General features: G+C 36.6%; 1 protein-coding gene and 1 non-coding gene across 4 annotated transcripts in view; both read right to left on the bottom strand.

Moving 5' to 3' along the window:
• ITGB8 (integrin subunit beta 8) overlaps positions 1-24523 on the bottom strand; it is an 85225-nt gene that overhangs the window by 16061 nt on the left and 44641 nt on the right. For all 3 annotated transcript variants that reach the window (XM_034963776.3, XM_055115750.1, XM_008978730.5), the window contains 6 exons: positions 20412-20658; positions 18881-19046; positions 17830-17988; positions 8240-8335; positions 4750-4839; positions 737-871 (listed from right to left, as the gene is read on the bottom strand). In XM_034963776.3, coding sequence (XP_034819667.2) covers positions 737-871; positions 4750-4839; positions 8240-8335; positions 17830-17988; positions 18881-19046; positions 20412-20658 — 893 coding nt within the window. The remainder of the gene's footprint in view (positions 1-736; positions 872-4749; positions 4840-8239; positions 8336-17829; positions 17989-18880; positions 19047-20411; positions 20659-24523) is intronic.
• On the bottom strand, positions 22352-22422 carry LOC112440570 (small nucleolar RNA SNORD56). The gene has a single exon (XR_003028600.2). It is a non-coding gene; the product is annotated as a small nucleolar RNA SNORD56 (small nucleolar RNA).

Below are 24523 nucleotides of genomic sequence, written 5' to 3'. Positions count from 1 at the left end.
CTCAAAATCACTTCACCCAACAAAGACTCCCTTAAAGAGTATGTTTCTTTGTGTTACTCTCTCTGTTGTGCCAATCCTTGGAGAATCTCTATCTCCTCTGGTGCTGTTTCCTGATACTGTTACAATCTGGATCTCTCTCCTTTACATCCCATTTTTTTTTTTTTGGTAAATGATGACTCTTCCCATTTTGTATTGTTCTTAATAAATTTCCCTACCTCCTTCCAGATAATTTAGATAATTATGAGTGTACTGGGGCAATCACAAAGTGAAAGATTTTGAAATTCTTAGCCTTTATCAACTGTTCTATCATTCCCATTCTTTTCTGTGGTATGTGACTTTCAATTTTACATTTACTTTGAGAATTTGTGAATATGAAATCAAAAAGACATTATCATTATTATAAGTACAGACACTACTTATTTGAGAATATGTGATTTCCTAATTTATACCGGTCATGACACCTAAGTTTAAAGTTACTATTGATACATAATTGTTTCATATTACACATACACGCACACACATATACATATTAAAACCTGAGAGTTGGAGAGAACAATCAACTGAGCTAAAACAAGTAGGAACTTTGAGGAGAGACAATGAAAGTTTCCTTGAAGTATAAATAAGATTCTTAGAGTCAGTAGTAAGTAAAATTTTTCAGAATGGTTTGCTTTTTCTGTAAGAAAGTATGCCAGACAACTTAGTTTATTTTAAAAGGGAAAAATGCACACCCACATACTTCATCATTGCTCGTCACGTTTCTGCATCCTTCCATGCCTGGCTTTCTGGACCCGTCTGGACAGATGGCGGTAATGTTAAAATAGACGCCTTGTACCTGGTTTTCCACCTGAACTTTCACTTCTGAAATGAGCTTCTGCAGAGACATTATTTTTAAATTACATACGAGAGTAGTTTCAAATGTCAGCAACAAAGCAGAATCAAGCTTATTAAATCATTATAGATTTAATTTTAACTAGATCAAAGAGTCTGTTTCTATAAAAGGATGAATAAAAACAGTGTTTCCACATAATGACCCAATTATATTTGAAATACATAAGAAATACTGAAGGATTAGATTATCTGCATTCAAATTGTTCTATTTTTTTTACATATTTCCATGACTGCATTTTGAGCCCTTCAAAGATATTTATCAGTCTGTTAACAAAACAGTCATTTTTAATCCAGTAATAACTATATTTTATGATAAAATGTAATTAAACCTTGAGAACACATATATCATCACAAAGGGTAAATCTTGACACCTTAAAATGTGGAAAATGCTTCTGCCATATAAAGCTGCTAAAGAAATATTTTTGTTTCAAACAATTGAGACTATCATGATAGCTAAAATGACTTATTGACACAGAATTGACAAGTACATTTTAGGGAGGCCATTTCTACACTGAAGGAGCAAGAATTACTGGACAGATATGGTTCTATAAGGCTCTCCAAGAATGGCTTAGAATTTTTCCCAAGTCCTTGGGACTTGTTTGTGTCAGTCAAGCTTGCTGCAATCCTTAATACCAAAATAGGGCCTCTTACTGGGCAGAAAACCATTCATTCATTTATTCACCCATGTATACACTCATTCAATAAATATCTATTTAATCTCTATTGTGTGGCAGGCACACACTAATTTCTTTCATTACAATCTTCAAATTCCAAAGGATCCAGCTACCTTTAATGTATACTTCAGATCTGTGTGCATTTTATTCCATACAACTAAGAGTCTACCACATGCAAAAATCCTTCACTTGCAAAAAAAAAAACAAACAAAAAAAAGGAAAAATGAAGTATGTGCCTAAAGAAAGAGAGTGAGCAGCGGGTTATGAAAAGAAAAATAATTTCCAGTGGCTTCTAATTCTTTACTTGAGTGATTTCTCTTCTTCAATGGTATAATCAACAAAGAAACACGTGCTTACTGACAAATAATTGATCATGGAATTCTGGTAGCGTATCTTTAGAACAAGAGACTTCCCTCTAATTTCTCAAAGTAAATATTATTTACAGTAGGTAAGACTATGTCCTCCAGGGAGCTCATACACACTGCAACAATTAATTGTATAATTTTGGTAAATCAATATAAACTTCCAGTGATATACAAAGATGTTCATATGTGGAAAACCAGCAGATCAGAAGGAAATGCCTAACGCAATGAGCCTCCTCAGTTTACCCTTCTAAAATTCTGCTTCTCTTAAGATCTTAGTTGGCCTGGTGTGGTGGCTCACGCCTGTAATCCCAGCTCTTTGGGAGGCTGAGGCAGGTGGCTCACTTGAGGTCAGCAGTTCCAGACCAGCGTGGCTAACATGGTGAAACCCTGCGTCTACTAAAAATACAAAAATTAGCCGGGTGTGCGTGATACGCCTGTAATCCCAGCTACTCTGGAGCTTGAGGCAGGACAATCACTTGAACCTGGGAGGTGGAGGTTGCAGTGAGTCAAGATCTCGCCACTGCACTCCAGCCTGGGCAAGACAGAGTAAAACTCCATCTAAAAAAAAAAAAAGAAAGAAAAGGAAAAGATCTTAGCTAGTTAGGCCAATGTTTTTCAAGCCTGATGTGAAGACAAATCCTTAAAATTTTGCCCAGTTTGGGGATTCAGAAATCCAACCCCAGACATAATCTTGAGCTTCCCTTTTAGTATCTAATAGGTACAGAGGCAGATTCTATATAATTCTTCAATGGATTGTGAATTGATTCTGTTGGACTGTGAAGACAAAATGAAAGTTTAGAAGATTTTTGATAATATAAACATATATAAAATAATAACAGAATTCCAACTTAAGGAGAGTAGTTAGCCCCAGTAAGTTTTTGTTGGATTTAATATTATTTTTCCACTGTTTACGGTTGATCAGAACTACACTGGGCTAAGGCATTGCCTACCTATGCTAGGCAAAATAACCAAATGTTGCTGTCTTCTTTGCCACTGGGGCAGTCTGACACACAGGTAAAAATCTGTAAATTTATATACTTTGTTTGGAGTAATAAATGGGTTCATACTAAAGAATTTAGAGTGGTTTCTTACAGCATAAGCTCTTGTCTTATTTTGATTATTCTTGGGAACAGACTACTGATGGGAATGAATTGTAGACACATTTGATTTTCTGTGATAAGTCCCTCTTCAGTCTCACTGTTCTTTTTTGTAACAGTGAGAAAGATGTAATTTAAGATGCTCTTCCTTATTTTACTCAACGTACTTTTCAGACATAGAAAACTATCCTCAGTGAAAACAAATCAAGCAAGATTTATTTTCCTTTTAGAAGATGAAAGTTTAAACAAGTTCTTAATTTTTTTTTTTTTTTTTTTTTGAGACGGAGTCTTACTCTGTCACCCAGGCTGGAGTGCAGTGGCGCAATCTCGGCTCATTGCAAGCTCCGCCTCCTGGGTTCAAGCCATTCTCCTGCCTCAGCCTCCCGAGTAGCTGGGACTACAGGTGCCCGCCACCATGCCCTGCTAATTTTTTTTTTAGTAGAGACAGGGTTTCACCGTGTTAGCCAGGATGGTCTCGATCTCCTGACCTCGTGATCCACCTGCCTCGGCCTCCCAAAGTGCTGGGATTACAGGCATGAGCTACCGCGCCCGGCCTAAGTTCTTCATTGTATATATTGTGTCTACTTCCTGCCTTTCTCTTTTGTGCCCGAGCTAAAGGAAGGTGCTGTCTGGAGAAAACGAGAAGAGAAACCAGAGGTTTTTCCACAATGCTTTGGCTACAATTTAACTATTGAACTCTGCATGTTAGGAAGGGAGTCAGAGAATTTGGGAAAGAGACTCTATAGTTGGCTCATAAATTCAAGGTAGCATAAAGCATATCTTTTGACACACTGTAAAACAATGAAAAACAGGTGGTATCGCAGAGGAGGAAGCACCTGAGGCTTGAAGTAAAGGAACACCTGGATTCTGATCCCACTTTCTTCTGCTTATTAGTTGAACAACCTTTGATGAGTTTGTTTCACTTTCCTGAGTCTTGGTTTCTACTAATACACAATGTGGGTACTAACCACCTGCTTTATAGGTCAGGTGTGAGGACTAAATGAGGTCATGTATGTAAAGTGACTGGATCTTAGTGGTAAAAAAGTAGCAGTCACTATTATCACAACATCTTAACAGAGGTGGTTCTATTCAGGAATGACGCAGGTTGAAAGAACAGATGTTTCTTTAAATTCTTTGCATTGAGGCATTCACTCTTCATAGGACTGATGACAGCATACAACCATCAACTCAAGAAAACAGAATATCTACTGAGGTGATTCTTTTAATCAAACTCTTTTGATAAAAATGCTAAAATAATTGTTGAACAATCAAGTGGTTGATCATAGAGACCCCAACCGACTCCTCTTAATAATTGCTATATCCCAGATAGTTTAACTGCCCTGGCAGATTATTGCCTTACGTAACTGTGGACTTCTACTTTATCATTACGGCATAGGAAATGATGCAATTTCATGGTAATAATATACATTCTATAGCTATGACTTGATGATTCACTGAGCACTGGATGTAGAAGGAAATTTAGGTAGCCTCTAGCCCAATCTCTGTTGACTGTCAATGAGAAAAGTGAGGCACAGAAAGCAGAAATGACTTTCCCAAAGCAAAAAGCTAGTTAGTCGTAGGGCCAGGGATGAACTTCAGATTCCTAATTCCTAATCTAATATGCTTTCTACTCCTCCTCTCGAGATGACATGGCACTACTTGTACCTTGTCACAGAAATTGAGGTAAAAATTTTATTTAAAAAATTGTATCTAATATATACATACCTGATAGGCTTCCACTACCAAATTATTGAGGTTTGCAGCCTTTGATTCTATTTCACCAGCAATGGTGCCCGGCAAGAGGGGTAGAAGATCCTATAAAACATATCAGTAGCATTTAAACAATGACAGTAGTATGTAATGGGTTAGCAACCAACAAATAGTAAATATTTTTGTAGTTATCAGTTGAAGGTGAACCATTAAATGAATGAAAACCTATAAGACACAAGAAAAATATAAGCAACCTAGTAGAGCAGCCAGAACATATACCCATGTAGTGGTTGTGTGTGTCTGTACATGTGCATGACTGTGTGTGCATCCGGAATCACTGTACATGATGACCTAAAAATCCAATCGAAATGCAGATGAGCATCTCCCAAATTTCTTCCATGGAATGTAAAGCCCAAGAGATTTTAAACATACAAAAGTTTTGAGGGCAAATAAGCTTGGGAAGTTCTGCATATGGTTTCTTCCACTTAGAAACATAAAATGCACATTTGCAAATTAAAAGTTTCAGAGTAGGCCTGCAATCTAGAAATGATTTAACATTATTTAATGCAGCATTTCCCAAAACTTCTTTAGTTAGGAAAAATCATAGTCACAAGTGGAAACTTCATGGGGTATGTGTTCTTGATGGATGCTGCTTATTATGGAGAAGACCGTAGGCATTTTTAGGGAGAATGAGCAAAGGCTTTAAAGGTCTGCATGAATCGAAGATGAAGCAAAAATAGAAAAAAGCCAATCTGACTAAAGGGCACATATTTATAGGAAATCAGATGGTAAAAGTTTTGAAATCCATTTATTCTTGCATTTTATCCTATTCACAAATATCCTTAAGTTCCTGCTGGATGCCAGCCATTACTTAGACACTAACAACTTGGTATCTCAAGTCATAAGGAAAAATGTATCATTTATAGATTTTAAAAATTCATTTATTAGACTTTTATTGAGCTCCTACTTTATACACTTTGGAGATGCCAAATCACTAGGTCACATAGTTTCCACCCTTAAGGATCTCGCAAGCATATAAATGACAATTTCTTCACTAAACACTGTACATGTGAACACGTGAAACAATAGAGATGTGCACAGACCCTAATGAAAGGGATACCTGGCCAGCATTTGAGAGCTGGGGAAGGTTGCCAAGGACTATTTTCTGGAGGAGATGACTTATAAGCCATGCCTTAAAGTATGAGTAAGAGTTAATAAAGTAATGAGGGAGAAGGGCTTCCAGACATGAGAAGCGAGGGTGGGCAGCAAGAACAAAGGCACAGAGGAGAGAAACAGCCTGGCTGAGTGTTTGTGCACAGGAGGATTAGAAGCATGGCCGGAGGGATGAGAAGCATCCCTGCAAGGCAAGGAACAGTGGGGCAATGAGGCCAGAAAGGCAAGCAGAGACATGGCCTCATGTGCCATCTTAGAGATTTGGTCCTCTAATTCAGAGGGCACCGCTGAAACCTTTTACTCAAGGGAGTACTGTGGTCACACTTGTGACTTCAATAGATCATTCTGGCAGCCAGATGGAGGATGGATTATCAGCCATGAGGTTGTTAGAACCCAGGTGAAAGGTGATTGATAAAAAAGATCTCTAGGCAGTCAAAGGAGGTGACTACAAGGGCATGCATGGGGCTCACACTGGAGCTTCCCAGGCTTTGGAGCCAGTTGATTCTGACTTTGTGCATAATTTAGTTAATAATAAACCTGGTTTTATGGTTTATCAGTTAATGGCAAATTTTTAAAGGAATAGGAAGAAACTGCTAGAGCCAATAATGCTGCCAAGAAATAATGTTAGAGAAACAGCAAAGAGGAAGCAAAAGCTATAAAAAGCTGCATGGTATTTCAAAGTAAACTATTAAGCTTAGAGGTTAAGAGCAGAGGATTTGGGTTGTTAGAAACCCTTGGGCAAATATTTAACCTCCCAAAATATGATTCCTCATCTTTAAAATGGGCATATTAAGATGACTGCCCTCATTTTTATGAGTTGCTAAGAGGATTACATTAATAAGTATTTACAAACTCAATGCCTGACAATAGTTAAGTACCCAATAAGTGGAAGCTGTTACGATTGCTAATAAAGTGGTTTGGGCCATTTAATTTTGGCCAGAGTCCTACTTCTGCAGATGTTAGTTTGTTGTTACCTTAAAAAGTGGTTCCATGGTATATACATTTGGGAAAACAAGGAATTAAATAAAGTTTCACTAAGTCAGACACAGAAAGAAAAATAGCACATGTTCTCACCCAAAAGTGGGAGCTAAATAATGTGTATACATGATGTAGAATGATAGATAATGGAGACTTGGAAGGGTGAGGGCCTGGGAGTGGGGTGGATGATGAGAAATCACTTAATGGGTACAATGTGTGCTATTCGAGTGACAGACACCCTGAAAGCCCTGACTTCACCACTACACAATCTACACATGTAACAAACTTGCACTTGTACTCCATACATTTACCCTAAATAAATAAATAAAGCTTCACCATAGATTTCCAAAGGAAGAAGTGTTATGATTAAAGTAGTGCTTTCAGATGATAAGGTAGGAAGGTAATAGGGAAACTGGTAGGGGGAACACCAGCTTGTGGCAAATGGAAATGGGTTCAAGTATTTATTGAAGCCAAAAAAATGTAATTTCTCTGCAGTTTTGAAAAATAAGTAGAGGGCACTGGGGACTGGCCACTGAGGGGAAATGTATAATTAGGGAGCAAATGGGAGAAGCAAAGATAGCAAAGGAGATGAGGGAGACCAAGTAAACAGAGATGCGCAATGAAAATTAGGGTGTCATAGCTTCATGAAAATGAGAACAAGAGAGTTTCTAGGAAGAAAGAGCCTTAAAGATTGTGAAAAGAAAGCTATAACGGGGTTGCAGAGGAACAGTTCTATGCTGGGGGGTCCATGGCACCTCCAGTGTGACACAGTTGCTGTCTATTTTGCTTGAGGGTCTCACCTGGCCCAAAAGACTCCAGACACCACCAAGATTATTCTTATGTGTGAAGGCTTTGACTGGCTCAGACACTTCGATGGCCCCTTTTGGTCCATTATTGAATGACCTAGACCAAAGCTAGGTGTGTCAGTGCTATTTAGAATTAAGCTGATATTCTCTAACTTTAACCTGTTATGAGGATATGCTCATGTACCAGAATAAGAAAAAGCAATCTAGACATGCAAGATGCAGAGATGGATTGTGAACTACTTTTTGCCTGATAAGTCTTCTCCACTATTGTCACATTTGAGACCACCCTAAGCATCAGGCTGGACTCAAGTGTATCCAATACAATTCTCAGTTCTCAGATTTGGTTCTAGATGTTACAAACCTAAATAGAATTTATACTTAAATGCTAAGTTTAGACATTGTAAAGGATACTTTAGTAATACAATATAGAATTTAGATTGTACAAAGTATAATAATTCCAGAATCCTTATCTGTGGTTCTAAAGAAATGTCTTAATTTCAATTACCAATGAAAAAAATTTAATTTTCACATTTTCAGAGTTAACATACCTTATACCAATGAAATTGCTTTCCTTGAACTGCAAAGATGACATTAATGTTGTTGTCTATTAATTTCTCTGAAAGTTGGCCTAGTGAGGGATGTTCCTGTAATGAATAATAAAATAAATAAGGGAATGAAATTTCATAGCTCCATCCTATTCAAACATCTAGTATGAAGAAAACTGTATGACTTACATAAAATTGTACCTGGGAAGGACTATGGTTTTACTAGAGACATTTAAATTTTTGAAAACATAACATCAATATCCATGTATTAAAATATTTATAGACAAAAGTCCCATAAAAACCTGTAACTTAAAAAGATGAAGAGAGCTGAATTCAACTAACTAACAAAGAGTGAACAGCATCTCTTTAGATTAACACTGGACTCCAAATGATGTAACTGACAGATAATTTAATATTCAGAAATAGAGACACGTTAGTGGCAATCACATTCTAAGGTGAAATTCAGTAACAAGTATTGAACTGCAAATATGTATGCATGTATATGTATATGCCTATAAACATATATATACACATACACATTCAAACATCCACATATACTATATATACACATTTGATATATAACATGATGTAGTTATATAACATGATATAGTAACGCTCTTGAAGCAGAAAATGCTGTACTCAAGTCCTAGGTTTGTCACCTTACAACAAAAGTTCTCAATTCCATCTTCTGTAATATGTGAATGATACCTGCCTTCCATGATTGCTGGCAAGATTAAAAAGATAATAATAGTATGTGAACTATTTAGTGCATTTTCTTGCATGCAGTAAGTGATCAAAACTAATAGCAATTCTGATTCTTATTTCAACTGCTTATACAAGGTATAGATTACAGATTTCTCAACTGATCATTATGCTCAGTATTTTTGTTGTATGATATATTTTATACCTGCTTTACTTTGATAAATAAAATTTATGTTGTGCCAACTTTGGCACTCTTTGTGGTAATGAGAAAGTTAGAGAAGAGTAGGAAAATTGAAATAAAATTTAGTTTAGAGAACATGAGAAATCTGATGATTACATAAATGGCTATCTAGAGTTATATAGTTAGGTATATTATCGGTAATATTTTTTCTATAAATACTCTTCTAGAAATTAAAATGATTGTCTCGAATAACAAGTTCATAGCTAGATACTTATCAGAGAGATGATGTTAAAGTTCACTGGCAGTAGTCTCTCCTCATTCACTGGTGCCTAATGGCATAAGCCAAAGATTAGTATGTAACTGAGCCCAATTAGTATCATAACATTTAAGTTCAAATTACTCCATAGTTTTTGCTTCCCACTGCACTCTCCAATGTTAACTGTATTTTCTTTAAGGAAAAATCCTGTTAAACCATCTTGGTAAACATTTCTGTATTGTGACAACTATGTGAACTTGGTAAAAGGGCTAGACTAACTAGTTTCACTTATAACGTAACTTCTAAGTAACAACACTTTATTTCTCTGTCATCTATAATTGTTGTGATAGAAACAAATCAAATTTTCATGAGTTGCCTTTACACATGATATGAAACCAACTAATGAAGAAGCTTAAAAAGTATTAACATGTGGGTCTGCATAAGAAAAGTTTTTCTCAGAGCAATTCTTAAGAATATAATTTTAAAGCAATGGAAAAAAAACTCCAAAAACACAAATTCTGCCAGCTAAATTCTTATTACTTGTTCCTAATAAAAGGCATAATCTTAAAATAGATTGATGACAGTTTGCATAATGCTAGTGAATAAAGAGAACAAGCAGAGGCAAGGTAAATCTATCTGTATTGGAAATATTTTTTAATGACAACAACTGCTTTTCAAGTATTTTTGCTTTGACAAGATAGTCACAGCTTGCTAAGCATTCACCCTTCTTAATTTTTGGAAACATTTGTATTTTAAGGACAATTTAATACATGTTTTCAACCAGCTTTTACTTAACTGACATAAAATCAATATTTAAATGGCACTCTAAAATGTAAGCAGCTTTTGAAGACTTCTTAATCTCTTCCCCTTTCCAAAAACAGGAAGTCACTTTGACCAAATGTACATAAAACTTAAATCTAGAAAGTTCTAGTTTGGTCAGAAGCTTATTAAGAAGATCAGTCGTGGTCATTAGAGAAATGCAAATCAAAACCACAATGAGATACCATCTCAGGCCAGTTAGAATGGCGATCATTAAAAAGTCAGGAAACAACAGATACTGGAGAGGATTTGGAAAAATAGGAATGCTTTTACACTGTTGGTGGGAGTGTAAATTAGTTCAACCATTGTGGAAGACAGTGTGGTGATTCCTCAAGGATCTAGAACCAGAAATATCATTTGACCCAGCAATCCCATTACTGGGTATATACCCAAAGGATTATAAATCATTCTACTATAAAGACACATGCATTTCAATACTGTTCACAATAGCAAAGACTTGGAACCAACCCAAATGCCCATCAATGATAGACTGGATAAAGAAAATGTGGCACATATACACCACGGAATACTATGAAGCTGTAAAAAAGGGTGAGTTCATGTCCTTTGCAGGGACATGGATAAAGCTGGAAACCATCATTCTCAGCAAACTAACAAAGGAAAACAGAAAAACAAACACCGCATGTTCTCACTCATAAGTGGGAGATGAACAATGAGAAGACATGGACACAGGAAGGGGAACATCATACACCAGGGCCTGTCAGGGCTTGGGGGGCTAGAGGAGGGATAACATTAGGAGAAATACCTAATGTAGATGATGGGTTGATGGTTACAGCAAACCACCATGGCACGTGTATACATAGGTAACAAACCTGCACATTCTGCATATGTATCCCAGAACTTAAAGTATAATAAAAAAAAGAAAAAAAAAGATTAGTTGAATTTTCAAGCCTACAAAAACAGATTTTTTGAGCCCTAGAGAGAAATCTCTTTTAAAAGAAAATTCCAAGTACCTCAAGGCAGATATTTAAAAATTACAAATGTATAACAGATGTTTAAATAAACCACAGTTGACAGAAGACCTGTGGATTAATGACCATTGCCTAAGCCCCTTCCCCTTTCCTTCATGAAGCAGCCTATCTTCAAAAAAGTATTTTATCTTTTATTTCACTAGCAGGAGACACGCTCCTTCTCAGCCAACTCTCCTGTTCTGGTGACATCACTGCTCCTGAACTCCAACTCCCTCTCTGTCTAACCCATTACATATTGTTTCTGTAAACTCTGAAAATAATTAATAGAGATAACAAGCACTTCAGGGGTAAAAGGGAGAAGGAAAGCAATATGCCAAGACAGCTGCTAAGTAATTAAGGCTGTGGGAAGTAACTTATAAATGTCAGAAGGAAAGAAGAGGTAAGAAAGATTCATTGGGGGCAATTTTGGGTAAAGAGATAACTGTGTACAGATGTATGGGAGAATTTTAATAATGTGTATATCTACGTGGATAAAAAAGCATTTAAGATTCTCTTTATACAAGTGGATCCATAATATAAATTTTTATAATAGAATATAGAATTTATAGTATGGAATATTGTAATAAGATATAAAAACCAAACAACTTAAATAAAAACCTTTTATCTGCATGATTTTTTTAGAGGAAAGAGGCAAATAGCATAGAAGTAATCAGATAGCAGACATTTATTTAGAGATGAAACTTTCAATGATGTGTCAGTCAACATCTGTCCTGATAGTTAATTTTTTATCTACATAGTTGTACCGTGATAACTGCATAGACCAGGGTTTCTCAAGAGTAGTGCTACTGACAGTTTGGGCTGGATATATTTTTTATTTGACAAAGGGGCTGTCCTGTGCATTGTAGGATGTTTAACAGCACCCTGGTCTCAACACAACAGGTGCCAGTGGCACCCTCTTTCCACAGTTATGACAGTCAAAATGTCATAACTTGATGAAATTGTCCTCTGGAGGGTAAAATCACTCCAGCTGAGAACCACACCACCAGCAGGGGCTCTGAAAACAGATCATCTGGGCTTCAACTTCTGGCTCTGCGATTACTAGCTATGTGACACTGGGCAGCTTGTCTGAACCTTGCTGGGATTCAGTTTCCATAGGTATAAAGCAGGTATAAACACTAGTATCTACCACTCAGATGGTGGAGATTAAATAGGTTAACTTCGTAAAGCCTTCACTTACCGTTCTGTAATTATTAAGACCAATGATGAGTAGCGGTTCATGTCAAACAGCTTAAAGTCTACTATGGACACTGCTATATAAGGGTGTGTGACCCAAGACAAGATGCTGATCCCTTTAGCACCTTTTTCCCTCCTCATTTATAAAGTAGAAGTAAAGCAATATCTACATTTCACTGGAATGTTGAATGCTGTTAACTGAACATAAAGAGACAAACACCATAGGTCTGCTCAAGAAAAGACAGTTTTTAACAAATGACTGCTTAATAAGAGAGATTTGGAGGCCTTTCCTAAAGGCAAGATATGCTCTTGGATGTGCTTTCCTTGACCTATGTCAGTTGCTTATCTTTCTTACCTGGCCCTGCAGATGTTTGAGTTTGTGGCTCCTGGCAAATATGACATCAGTTGTAATCACGATACCCTATTTACTGAAGAAGGGTATGCATTGATTTTTGTAAGTTTTTCAATAATAATGGCAACAAAAAGCTTTCTGCTTAAGTATGACTTACCTACAACATCTAATTTAATGAGAATATTCCATTCTATAAAAATTTTTATCAAAGTTGAATTTTATTGTGTCACTTTTGCAAACCATAATTTTACCCCATTTGAAAGGCATTACACAAGCAGAGCCAGGCTACTTTGAGTCTGGCACAGGTGATTTCTACATGCAATTTTGCTTTCAATTAAAACAATTCCAACTAAATATTGTTTGCAGAGATCCTTTCCAGGCCACTCTTTTTGAAAATATGAGAAGCATTCAAATTAGTTCTCCTATAACATTACTATTAAAATGTTCTCAGGCCAGGCGCAGTGGCTCACGCCTGTAATCCCAGCACTTTGAGAGGCCAAGGCAGGTGGATCATGAAGTCAGGAGATTGAGACCAGCCTGGCTAACACAGTGAAACCCCGTCTCTACTAAAAAATACAAAAAAAAAAAAAAAAACCATTAGCCAGGTGTGGTGGCTACTCGGGAGGCTGAGGGAGGAGAATCGCTCGAACCTGGGAAGCGGAGGTTACAGTGAGCCAAGATGGTGCCACTGTACTCCAGCCTGGGCGACACAGTGAGATTCCGTCTCAAAAAAAAAAAAAAATGTTCTCATGGTGTTCACAATTTGAAGCAGATCATTCAGCAAGCTGAAATCAGGTACTTTATAGTCTTTCGATGCCCCAAAAGATGGAACAGTCGTTTTTAAAAGCTGCACATGGACTTAAAACTTTCTAGTTATATTCCATACCTGGCACAAAATAAGTGTTCAATGAATTTGCATTTTTATTAGTATGCATCTGAGACAAACAAGCTGAGAAGCAGAAAAAGATTTAACATTTTCTGAAGTAGAAAAGGCCACGTCTTTGTCGGGAAACAGCAAACAAAATTAACAGATCTCTTTATTAAAAGATCACAATTATCTCCTCACATGGAATTCTGTCTGATCTCAACATTAGTTATAAATGTTTTCCAGACTTTGAAAATGTCAGAAATATCCCTTTCAGAAGGAATAAATGTAATAGCGTTATGAACGTTTGTTAACTCAGGTAGCAAAGTTATGGATTACATTAGCAAAGTAGCTTCTTAAGCTCTCTTTATTCATCTGCAGTCCTGGAAAAATTAAGTATAATTCCAAGTAGATAAGATTCATAGTAAAAAGAAAGCTTCCTAAATGGCATACTTAAAAGTCAAGTACATGTTAAAGTTGCATGAGGAGAGGCACAGTGTTGACTATTTTTGCCAGTGAGAAAGCAAAACTGTTTAATGCCTAATAGGCCTTCTGCAATTCTGCCTCCATACTATAAGATGCTGATCGACTCAGCAGCTAGCCTATCCAAATGAGCCTGCAGGAAAAGGAATGAACTATGAAGCCAGCAGTAAGGGGATTCTGAGGAGGTATATGATAGGAGGGATAAAGAATCACTGGCCTAATGTGATGAGGCATATAAAAGGCTGCATGGAAAAACACCAAGCCTAAACCAGTAAATACTAGTGAATATATGGTATGCACTAGTACATACAATAGGAATGTGGTAGGATCTTGCCAATTTGAATCTCGCTATTTAAAACTGTGAGTCACATCAACATCTGAAAATCCCATTGATAAGGTTCATTGGATGACCTCCACATACTTGTTCCTTGGTCTTCTTTCATTGTTACTGAAGACCTTCATGCTATTCTTGGCCTCCACCAAGGGGTGGGTGAACAGTTTCTGGGAGGGCTCTGACTAAGGGTGGAAATAACCCCGGAGAAGCTGGGTGGGGAGACAGGGTGAAATTCCAAACCCTCAGTATTAATAGTCTACTACATCATTAATAATTTTTGTATTAACATCTGCCATTTTAGAAAGAATGTCACATTTCAAATTGTCATTATTACTGGATAAATTATAAAACTATACTATTGCTAAAGTTTTTTTATTCTGGCACTTGATCTTGATGAAAAAGCAGTGGAAAATGTAATTTATTCAATAGTGTAACATCATTTGCCAGCAACCATATACAAATATCACAATGTGTAAATATAAATTATTTTATATTATATGTTGTTTTATAACTTATGCAAGTCAAATCATCTGGTTATACTTTCATAAGACTGCAACCAGAAAGACAAGAAATGACAACAAGAACATTATTTTTCTTTTTCTTCTGCGTTTCAGTCAACAGACTGTGGCAAAGTAAAGAATGCAGATTTTAATATAAGATTGAGACAGGCTAGGGCCAGCTCTGCAATTTATTAATGTTTTAGCTGTTTATCCTCAGGCAACTTACTTAGCTTTTCTGACCCTCAGTCCTGCTGTTTGTAAAAGGAGGCTAATTATGACTACCTTATAGAGTTGTCGTAAAGATAAATTTGATGCTGTATGCAGAGTGATTGCTACAGTGCTTTCAGTTGAATACATACTCAATAAAATGGCAGTTGTTATTAGTCTAGGGTTCACATTGACCTTCAGGAAATAGCTATATGTATAAGCAACAGAACTCTGTCCCATGTAATTTAGACATCTAAAGGGTTTTTTAATCAGTTATTTCCTTTTATAAATACAAAACCCAAGAATCTTGGTTCAGACTCTTGAATCAAGAAACTCAGATACCATTCAACATTATTGGCATTGGCTGCTGGAGATAAAGCCAAGAAGCAAAGTGTTTGATTACTTGTCTTAAACAAAATTTAAAATTCCTCCATAACGGCCAAATAGGAGAGGATAGAGGTCATTTTAAAATGCACAAATAAATATGCCTGGAGTCAAAGTCAAGGTAGCTTTCAATATAGAAGATTCCAAAGCAGGAGCACATCTTGAATGTATAAATTCATGGCCAAGGGATCAATCAAAATGCTTCAGCTTCTTTTACCTAATATGTAGGCAGTGACCCTACAGATGAAGGGAATGAGAATTTTTAGGAAGATAATCCCTTAAAACAAAGACCTGGGGTAAACAAAATAAAAGTATCGTTCTAAGGTGTTAACAAACACATTATTCCTTGGATTACTCAATATACTACAGCAGTGACATGTGGAAGGGTCATTCCTTTAAATACTAGGAACAATGACCAAGAAGGTAAAAGGTCTTGATGTAATCATCCAATTTCCCGATGTCATAAGAATCCAAGCCCTATCTAAAATTCCACTGGACTTATAACTTATTTCCATAAGGTTCTATAACATGGTATATGCCTAAAATTATGACAGCATTTCTTTGCCTAGGAAATCCTCCCTAGATGAGCAATAGTATCCTTTTAAATACAATTATGGAGAGATGACTTCAGTGACTTGGCAAAACTTCAAAAGAATAATACAATTTGAGAATAATGTCATTGTTATTTTCTTCTTAAAAAAATAAAAACCTTCTCTTTGTCTCACAATAGAATAATTCTTCCTGTACCCTCTCCTACTCCCCAATAAATAAATTAGAACTCTACCATCGATCAAAAGAGGTTAAATAGAAGGAAGGATAGATAAGAAATGACTAAGTAGAAGTAGGTGGGTCTGTCAAAGTGAAATAAAGCTGAGTAGAAGAGAATTATGGAAAGACACTATTGGAATAACTCCAATTCTTGAATTTTTGAATTCAATCTCTAGTTACCTTTTGAAATCTTTATATTTTGATACTACTTTCAAGAAACTAAAATGACCAAGGGTTGAACCTGTTTCATATGGTAATACAATTGCCACTCTAGAATTTCAACAGATTTGGTAGGGTATTGCAGATGAACTGGTGATCTACTTAAAATTTACCCATGGGAACCACACAAATTTCAGCATAATTTTCATGCTTTTGATACTGTGATTCCCAAACTGTGTGTGAGGTGTCTTGGTGCACTGCAGCACACTCCCAAGGGTGGCAGGAAATAATTTGAATCTTCAAGAGAAATACAGTGACATTCAGCATGTATCAGGTACCAATGAAGAACTAGTTGGAGGGAGTTCATAGTTTTTAAGATTACATTTGGTTCTATTCTTTTAAATGACATTAATCTTTGCCAAGCTGGTCAACTTGAAAATCAACATGGAAGAAGAAATCAGGGTAGTGATGACCAATCTGATTTCAAGATTTGAAAATTTCTGAAGTTACTTACTAAAACTGAAGCATGTATCTCTACACTTGATACATTTGTATTATTTTTAAGGAGATACTAAGTTGTTAAGACATAAATAGTTGAGTTATTTGGACTTAACCACTTAAAAAACAGAACTATTAGGTATTTCTTTTGACCCACGGGTGTCATGGAATAAAATCACTGAGAGACTAGGGTCTCATGAACTGAGAAAGTTGGAGAGGTTCTGTTTTAACATATGCAAGAATATATAAATAAGTGTCAACATCAGAAGTAAATGATGCTTTGGACTGTTGATTCTTCACAACTAGAATTAGATAATGCCAGGGAAGATATGGTTCTAGGTGATTATATTAAATATATGATTCAGAGCTTATACTAACCCTCAGGAAGCAAGCCAGATAGTCACTGATTTAAAAAGAGACCTTAAATAGATAAGATGCAGAGAGGTAAAGTACAAAACAGAGAAAGCCTGCTTTGTTTGACTCTCTTTTTCTCTTGTCTTTTTTCCCTGGTTTCTATTTAGTTTCTACCTATTGTACTGTGAGGTTTCCTCCTTAAAATGTTTGTAGATATCGACCCCGTAGACCTGGTCTATTTGTATAAAGCAAAGGTATACTTTTTTCCCCTGTCTTAGAATTACATAAAAAGTAAAATCTTGTATCATTTTTATTTTCAAAAATTATACAGTGCTTTGTCATTCATCAAAGAGTCAGCTACTAGAAACTGTCAAACTGTTTTATTCATATATTTTATTGATCAGTATTTATAGATTGCACTGTTCCATAAATTCTCTCTCATGGCTTATCCTTGTTCTGTATCTTTCTTTTGTAGGTAATTTCCTGGTACAAAAATAGTTGAGTTGCCAATTTAAAATTGTACTTTAACCAAAAGAGTCATATCTACTAAGCGGTTACTGCTACATTACCGTGGTTGTCGATTTGACGTAGACGTTGTTTTTCAGATGGCAGTTTCCGTCATTGGGCACCACTATGCCTGCCAATTTGCTATCAAGAGCGAGATGAGATGTCTGATCTGTCATCACCAGCAGCAATCTTTTAGCCTCTTTTCGCCATCCGATATGACTCTTAAAAATAAACATGTAATTAGACTTTGTACAATAACACAGATGTGTACTGTGGTTTTTACCTCAAGTAAACATTATGTTTGAGTTGACGAACAGTAAGTCAGGCTAGAACGATGTGCGTGGGTACAACGCTGCTGCATAAATAGCTTTAACTTTTATTTGTACATCCTCTATTTTCCCACAGCCATGTGACCACACTAGTTCCTGGCTAGAGATTTCTAGTGTTCCACTGGAGGAAGAATAATATAGATTAAAAAGTAGGAGAGGCCAGGCACGGTGGCTCATGCTTGTAATCCCAGCACTTTGGGAGGCCGAGGCAGGCGGATCACGAGGTCAGGAAATCGAGACCATCCTGGATAACACGGTGAAACCCTGTCTCTACTAAAAATACAAAAAACTAGCCGGGCGTGGTAGCGGGCGCCTGTAGTCCCAGCTGCTCGGGAGGCTGAGGCAGGAGAATGGCGTGAACCCGGGAGGCGGAGCTTGCAGTGAGCTGTGATGGCGCCATGCACTCCAGCCTGGGCGACAGAGTGAGACTCCGTCTCAAAAAAAAAAAGGAGGAGAACAAGCTGAAGTGAGGAGGGCAACAGTCTACTTCTAGTTCCTCCTTGGAGTGTGGCGCATGAGAAAAGCAGCCCTTTTGGAAAGAATTTTCGCGTTCATAACCTATTCTTTCCCTTTTGTGTTTTCCTATTTAAATCCCTCCCTGAATTTAGCCCCTCTGTCCCAAACACATACCGAAATGAATCACCTTGGTGAGGAGTAAGAGATAGTAAGATATGTTTTCTTCTACACTACGTTTTCACTCCACAAATCAAAGAGAAAATAAAACTTCTGAATTCTTTGAAAGTTTTGCATCTTAGCAAACACTCGATAATGTGAAACGTCTTACTTCACAGACAGCTGCCTGAAGCATGGCGTCAAAACCTCCTTCTGGTGTATCTATGTTTCCAGAGATCTTCTGTCTATGAACTGCTCTCTCAAACTCAGTGATGTTCTCTGTCAAAGACAGCACATGGATGTATCCATGGGGAGGCATGCAGTCTAAATTGTAGTCACTGTGTGGGAAAAGAAGAAGTGTAAAGTTTATTTTGCTCTTCTTAAGCATTCTGGAATACTTAACAGTAAAATTGTACAGTTGTGTGAAAAGGGAGTACTTCTTTTGTGCCAGGGAAATTTTATACGACGAAAATCTATGCTTATAAAATTAGAGATAAGCTCAATGCTGATGACAATTTCTTTGCAAATAGGAAATAAGACTATAAGCATTTGGTATTCAAAAAAATAAAGATGATTAAACATGTTTTTTAATATAGGACAGTTAAAGGCTTTCAATATTTAATCTGCGCTGTGAATTTTTAAGGTGAATATAAGAATGTGCAGTGATTTCTTATCATTGAACAGCTGAGAAACACTTCTGGAAAATGCTTTTGAGGAATTTAGTTGAAATATGATATTAGTTTTTTTAATACTGCACTAATTTTTAAAGTGATGCTTGGTGGAATTATTGATGAACAATCAATATTCATTAAAGTTATTTTGAGAATCTATGATACCCAGAAAGTAAGAATGATTCCTCCTGTACATTCACCTCAAGAAGGCTTATGAAACTCCATTGATGGATGCATCAGTCCTGTTCCGGTACAACAGATGACAGAGCTGTTTCGGTAAATTGGAATGTGTATTGTAAAGTAATCTAAGCAATTTGTAGAAGCAAGAAAGATAAAGTCTTTTATGAAAAAAGATCCATACAGATTTATTTTTCTGAAAATTCCACAGGCTAATGGCAATATTGTGTGAGACACTTGTATTTTTAAGGCTAATTCTTCTTTCATAGTGGGACATATGTTATTTAGAATCAGAAATCTAAAATGATAAGAAAAAAGGCTCTTTCTAAGCAATCAAATTCTCATCTTTTGACCCACTTTCTTTGTGATAACTGAGATTTCTTTGTAGTCACATCGGAGACAACATCATTATCCCCAGTCACAGTACAGTAATGGAGAGAGAGATGACGTGTTGGCACAAACTCTTTAAAATGTGTCAAATCATAATTCAGCAATTTTGGAGCAATCAAAAAATAAAAATACAGAATTTCCAAAGAGGTATTTATATACATGGCAGCCTAACTATTGAAGCTTCGTTCAAAGTTACTAACATTAGGTAGGGTTTTTTGTTTGTTTTTTTGTTTTTTTTGGTGATAAAAACTGACTAAATATTTAAAGAAATATAAAATAAAAAGCCCAATCTACAGTTCATCTCAGAAGTTTTCAGATATGAAGAAACCTCCCCACCTCACCAAATATTTTTATTCTTATTTTATAAGAAAAATATAAAATTTGGTAAGTTCTTTACATTAAAAACAAAGTGAGATTTTATAAGCAAAAAATTAATTTAGCATGTCCACATCAAACCCTAGATACCTGCATTGATTATGAATCCTTTCGGGGTGGATGCTAATGTATGGTGAAACTGTTTTATCAACGTATGAGCCAAATCCAAGACGAAAGTCACGGGAGAAAAATGCCATTTTTCTAGATAAATCGTTTCCAACGGAATTTAATTTTTCTATATTATTGTGCATTGATGCTGAGACATCAACAAGATAATAAAGATCCACAGGATATTTCTTCAGAGGATGAACTTTCAGCATAAAATTAGCTTCGGCTCCTAGTTCAATAGAAGAAAAACATCATGTAGTCTTCATTTTAAACTTTTCAGGATAAGCTCTTAATAAATTAGTCACATTCTAGCACCTAGCACAATCATCACAAATTTGCACATAAAATGTGGAATATGCTAGTGTAATTATAATAATTATAGTATAATTATTATTCTAGTATAATTATAAGGCAATTTGAAAACCATACCAATTTATTGGTCTCCAAATCCTACAGTTCATTTCCCACAATTCTATAGGCTGAATAGGGATAATAACAAATGGGCCAGCTCCATATAAATGTAACAGGGTATCGTATCATTATATGAACCTCCATTGCCTTAGTAGCTAGAAAAACACAGTGCAAACCAGCAAGCGGCATTCGATCTCAAGACAGTGAGGGGGATGTACTTGTGGAATGACTTGAGGAAAACTGGGAAGGAGGGGGATGTACTTGTGGAATGACTTGAGGAAAACTGGGAAGGTATCTTTAAAAAAAAGGTGATGTCCTATTGGATAAAGGCATAAATTTATTCCTTTGGGTTAAAGTGTATTTACACAGGAGATGAGAAAACTCTGGTACTGTGTAGTACAACAAGCTATTCAAAATAATTAGTACCTTGTCACTAGTTAGTTGGTAAGATTCTTCCCATCAGTTAGCCAAGTGAAGGAATGAGACAGTGGGCTAAAGAATGGTGCCCTGTAGTGCCACATGGAGGACCTGGGGAAGGTAGGGGTCAGCATTTGTCCAACACACAGTAGGTGTTCAGTGAACACATGCTGAGGAGGGGGCCCATGAGCGAGGCACCCACCTTGGGCAAAACAACTGGATGAGGAGAGGGGGCTGCCACAAGGACAAATGTCAGTAGTCCCCGCAGGGAACTACAATTTTATTTAGTTCTCTGTCATATTAGTATTTGATACAAGGACTTGGGTTGTCCCCCCTAACCCTCTATAGAGTTGGTACCTCTACTTTTAATTTCAAGTATATGGTGAAAAGGCATCTATTTAAATGTAAGCAATTTATAATTTGTAAATTTTCCTTTTTTAAACTATTAAGCAAATGCTTTGTAAGTCATTATTTTTCCATAAGAATATTCCGAATGGAAAACATTTTTAAAATAAACATTCATTTGTATACATAATTTACTTATTTAAAGAACCTTCTAATTTATCAAATTATATTTTTGGTGTTAGTATAAAATAGCAATATTTTCTTTTCGATTATTTCACAAATCAGATGTTTTTCAGCCAAATTACCTACTGTATTCAAAATAATAAGGTTTTGCTGGTATATAATAATAATTATGGAGAAAGGGACTACTCATTCCTAATTTGCTTTTTCTGTGCAGGCAACCCCTTTAGTGTAATGCTCCTAGGTTTTGGCCCATATTTGAAAGGAGAAATAGGGCACACATGGCCCAGCCCAGTCCATTCTCTCATCCCTTGCCTTCAGAAGCTAGGCTGCCTCCTGAGAGCATATCCTATATTCTGCTCTGCTTTTGGGCTTCTGTTGACAGAAAGAACTGTTCCTGTGGCAGTGTTCTGCAATTTGAGTGGAGAAATTAAATTCAGAGGAATGTTAGACACTGGTACACTGGGCCAGATCGATGAGAAGTAGAAATTCAGCACTACTGGGAGAGCAGTTCATGTTCAGGGACTTGAACCTTGATGTGTGGATCAGCGTTTTTTTGTTTTTGTTTTTCACTCAGACAAAAAGTGTCGACTCTCTCTAGGTGAACTGCTGTTGAGGAAAAGTGTTGCTATCTTTGTAGATTTAAAAAAGATTGTTTTTGTAAACCGGCCACATGGTATCATGGTATTTTTATCTTGGTGAATCGTTGCAGTTTATGGTGGCTCTGTCTAAAGATAAATGGCTGTTTTCAGAGGTATTGCTAGATGTAATAGATGGTCAGCATATTGTGCCAGGGACCCAGCAAAGGTATAGGTTGTTGACCTCAGCAAACAACCAGAGCCTGTACAGCATCAGCAAGGGCACAGTCCTTGGAGGTAAGCTATTCAGGGCCCTCCAACCAAATGCTAGCCACACAAGGGCCCTCAGCAGAAACCAGCTGCTCATAGCCTAGCAAGCAAATTCCTGTCTCGCTGGCCTCAGCAAAGAAGAAAGGCTGTGAGAAAGCACTGCCAAATGGTTGGGGTGTGAGAGTGTGGGCTGCTGTGGCTCGATTTTGGATTCTATAAATTCTGGCCTTAGCACGTATACCGGGGTCAGCTGAGGCCTTGGTAGAGAAGTTTCTAATAAAGAGGAAAAGAGTATTTCCATACACAGGCCTTTTAGTAATCACTAGCAAGAATAATAATTGATACTTTTACACTGCAAGACCCTTGAGCTTGCTGTGAGGGTCTAGCTTTAAGTAGTCAATTCAAGGTAAATAGACCTAGCTAGGCTGACCCCAAATCGTGCTCTGCTTGATAAGGAGGAAACCAAAGGGGTCAAGCTTGGATTACCATGTCATGCCCATTAGTTTGAGATAGTCCTCATAATATGCTCTCAAGTTGGCTTTGGATCATATAATTATAAATAAAGGAGAAGACTCTTGGGGGCAGGTGTCCTAGGCATCAGTATTCCACAGTAAGAGGACATAGAAATACCTTTTTGCAGCACTGTGGATATTGTGTCCCTAGTTAACACCCCCACTTAACCTTTGTACGTGATCTCATCATAGAGCCACTTATAAACTATTTTGGACAAGATGCCTGGGCATAATTTTGGAGGAGAAATGGAATAGGGTACAAAACATGGGCTTAGAGTGACCCTGGAAATGATTTAATTAATGAAGTGCTATGACCCATATCAGGGTTTCCAGGAAAATCTCCACTTCCCATCAGTGGTTTCAGAGTTAGTACCAAAGGAACTCTAGTTGGCATGGGGACGTGGCTATATGAAAAGGACAGCAGAAATGTCCTGATAGACCATGGATCCCCGCCCTGACAGGGACAGCACCCTCAGTTTCATCATGTGCTTAATGGCAATATCCATTGGTTTTAAACAGAGCCTGGAAATGTTAGGGAGGGGAAGGAAGGGAAGGGGAATGATTGCTCCTCACTTTTCCTCCTTCCTCCCAAGTAGGACAAGCCCCGTGACAATAACCCCCTCCCACATTCACTCCTCCTCAAGCATAATATATGATTTTCAAAGCCATTTTACCTAAAGAATTTTATTAATTTTGCACAAGCCATGTTGAATACATTTCTATTAATACTTTACCACTATCTGGGCTATTCCAACTATCAGGTATTATTAAACAGTTATATGTAACTGAATTTGTTATATAAAGATTAAACTTAACCTGGCATGTGCTCTCCAGATATTTTTAGTTGTAAGGCACCATGGGTTAATATTTGTATTGAATATTAATAGATGATATGTCAGTGTTCCCTTTTTAATTTCACATTAAATTAATTATAGCTGTTCTTGTCATTTTAGGGGGTTTGGGTGTTGAAGATAAAGGGTAATGATTACTTTAAATTTCTGGTATCTTTCTTTGCCAGTCTCAGAAAGTAACCTAAGTAAGTTTCTACAACAGAAAACAAAATTCTGGTGATGCTTCAGTTGTTTTTTTGTTCATGTGCTTTGTTGCCATACTTCATTCTTTTCAATAGTTTTCTGTTTTTGGAATACAAGTAAATGTGAAGAATCTATTTGGGTGTGTGTTTATGTGAATGTCTTTAAAATATCATTCAATTCTTCTGAATGCAGAGCTATCTAATTTTCCTTTTTTTTTTTTGGAATTTGAATCACATTATCTCACCAATTTTAGGTCTTTTTTCCTATATTAAACAATCAATTCTTACCACTAAACATAGGTAAGACCAACTTTGAGGAAAATAGTTATAATTGACTATAATTTGGGA

This window comes from Pan paniscus, chromosome 6 (genome assembly GCF_029289425.2).
Source record: "Pan paniscus chromosome 6, NHGRI_mPanPan1-v2.0_pri, whole genome shotgun sequence".
NCBI classification, from domain to species: Eukaryota; Metazoa; Chordata; class Mammalia; order Primates; family Hominidae; genus Pan; species Pan paniscus.
Note: the sequence above shows the minus strand (reverse complement) of the source record. Positions and strands in the feature narration are given on the sequence as shown.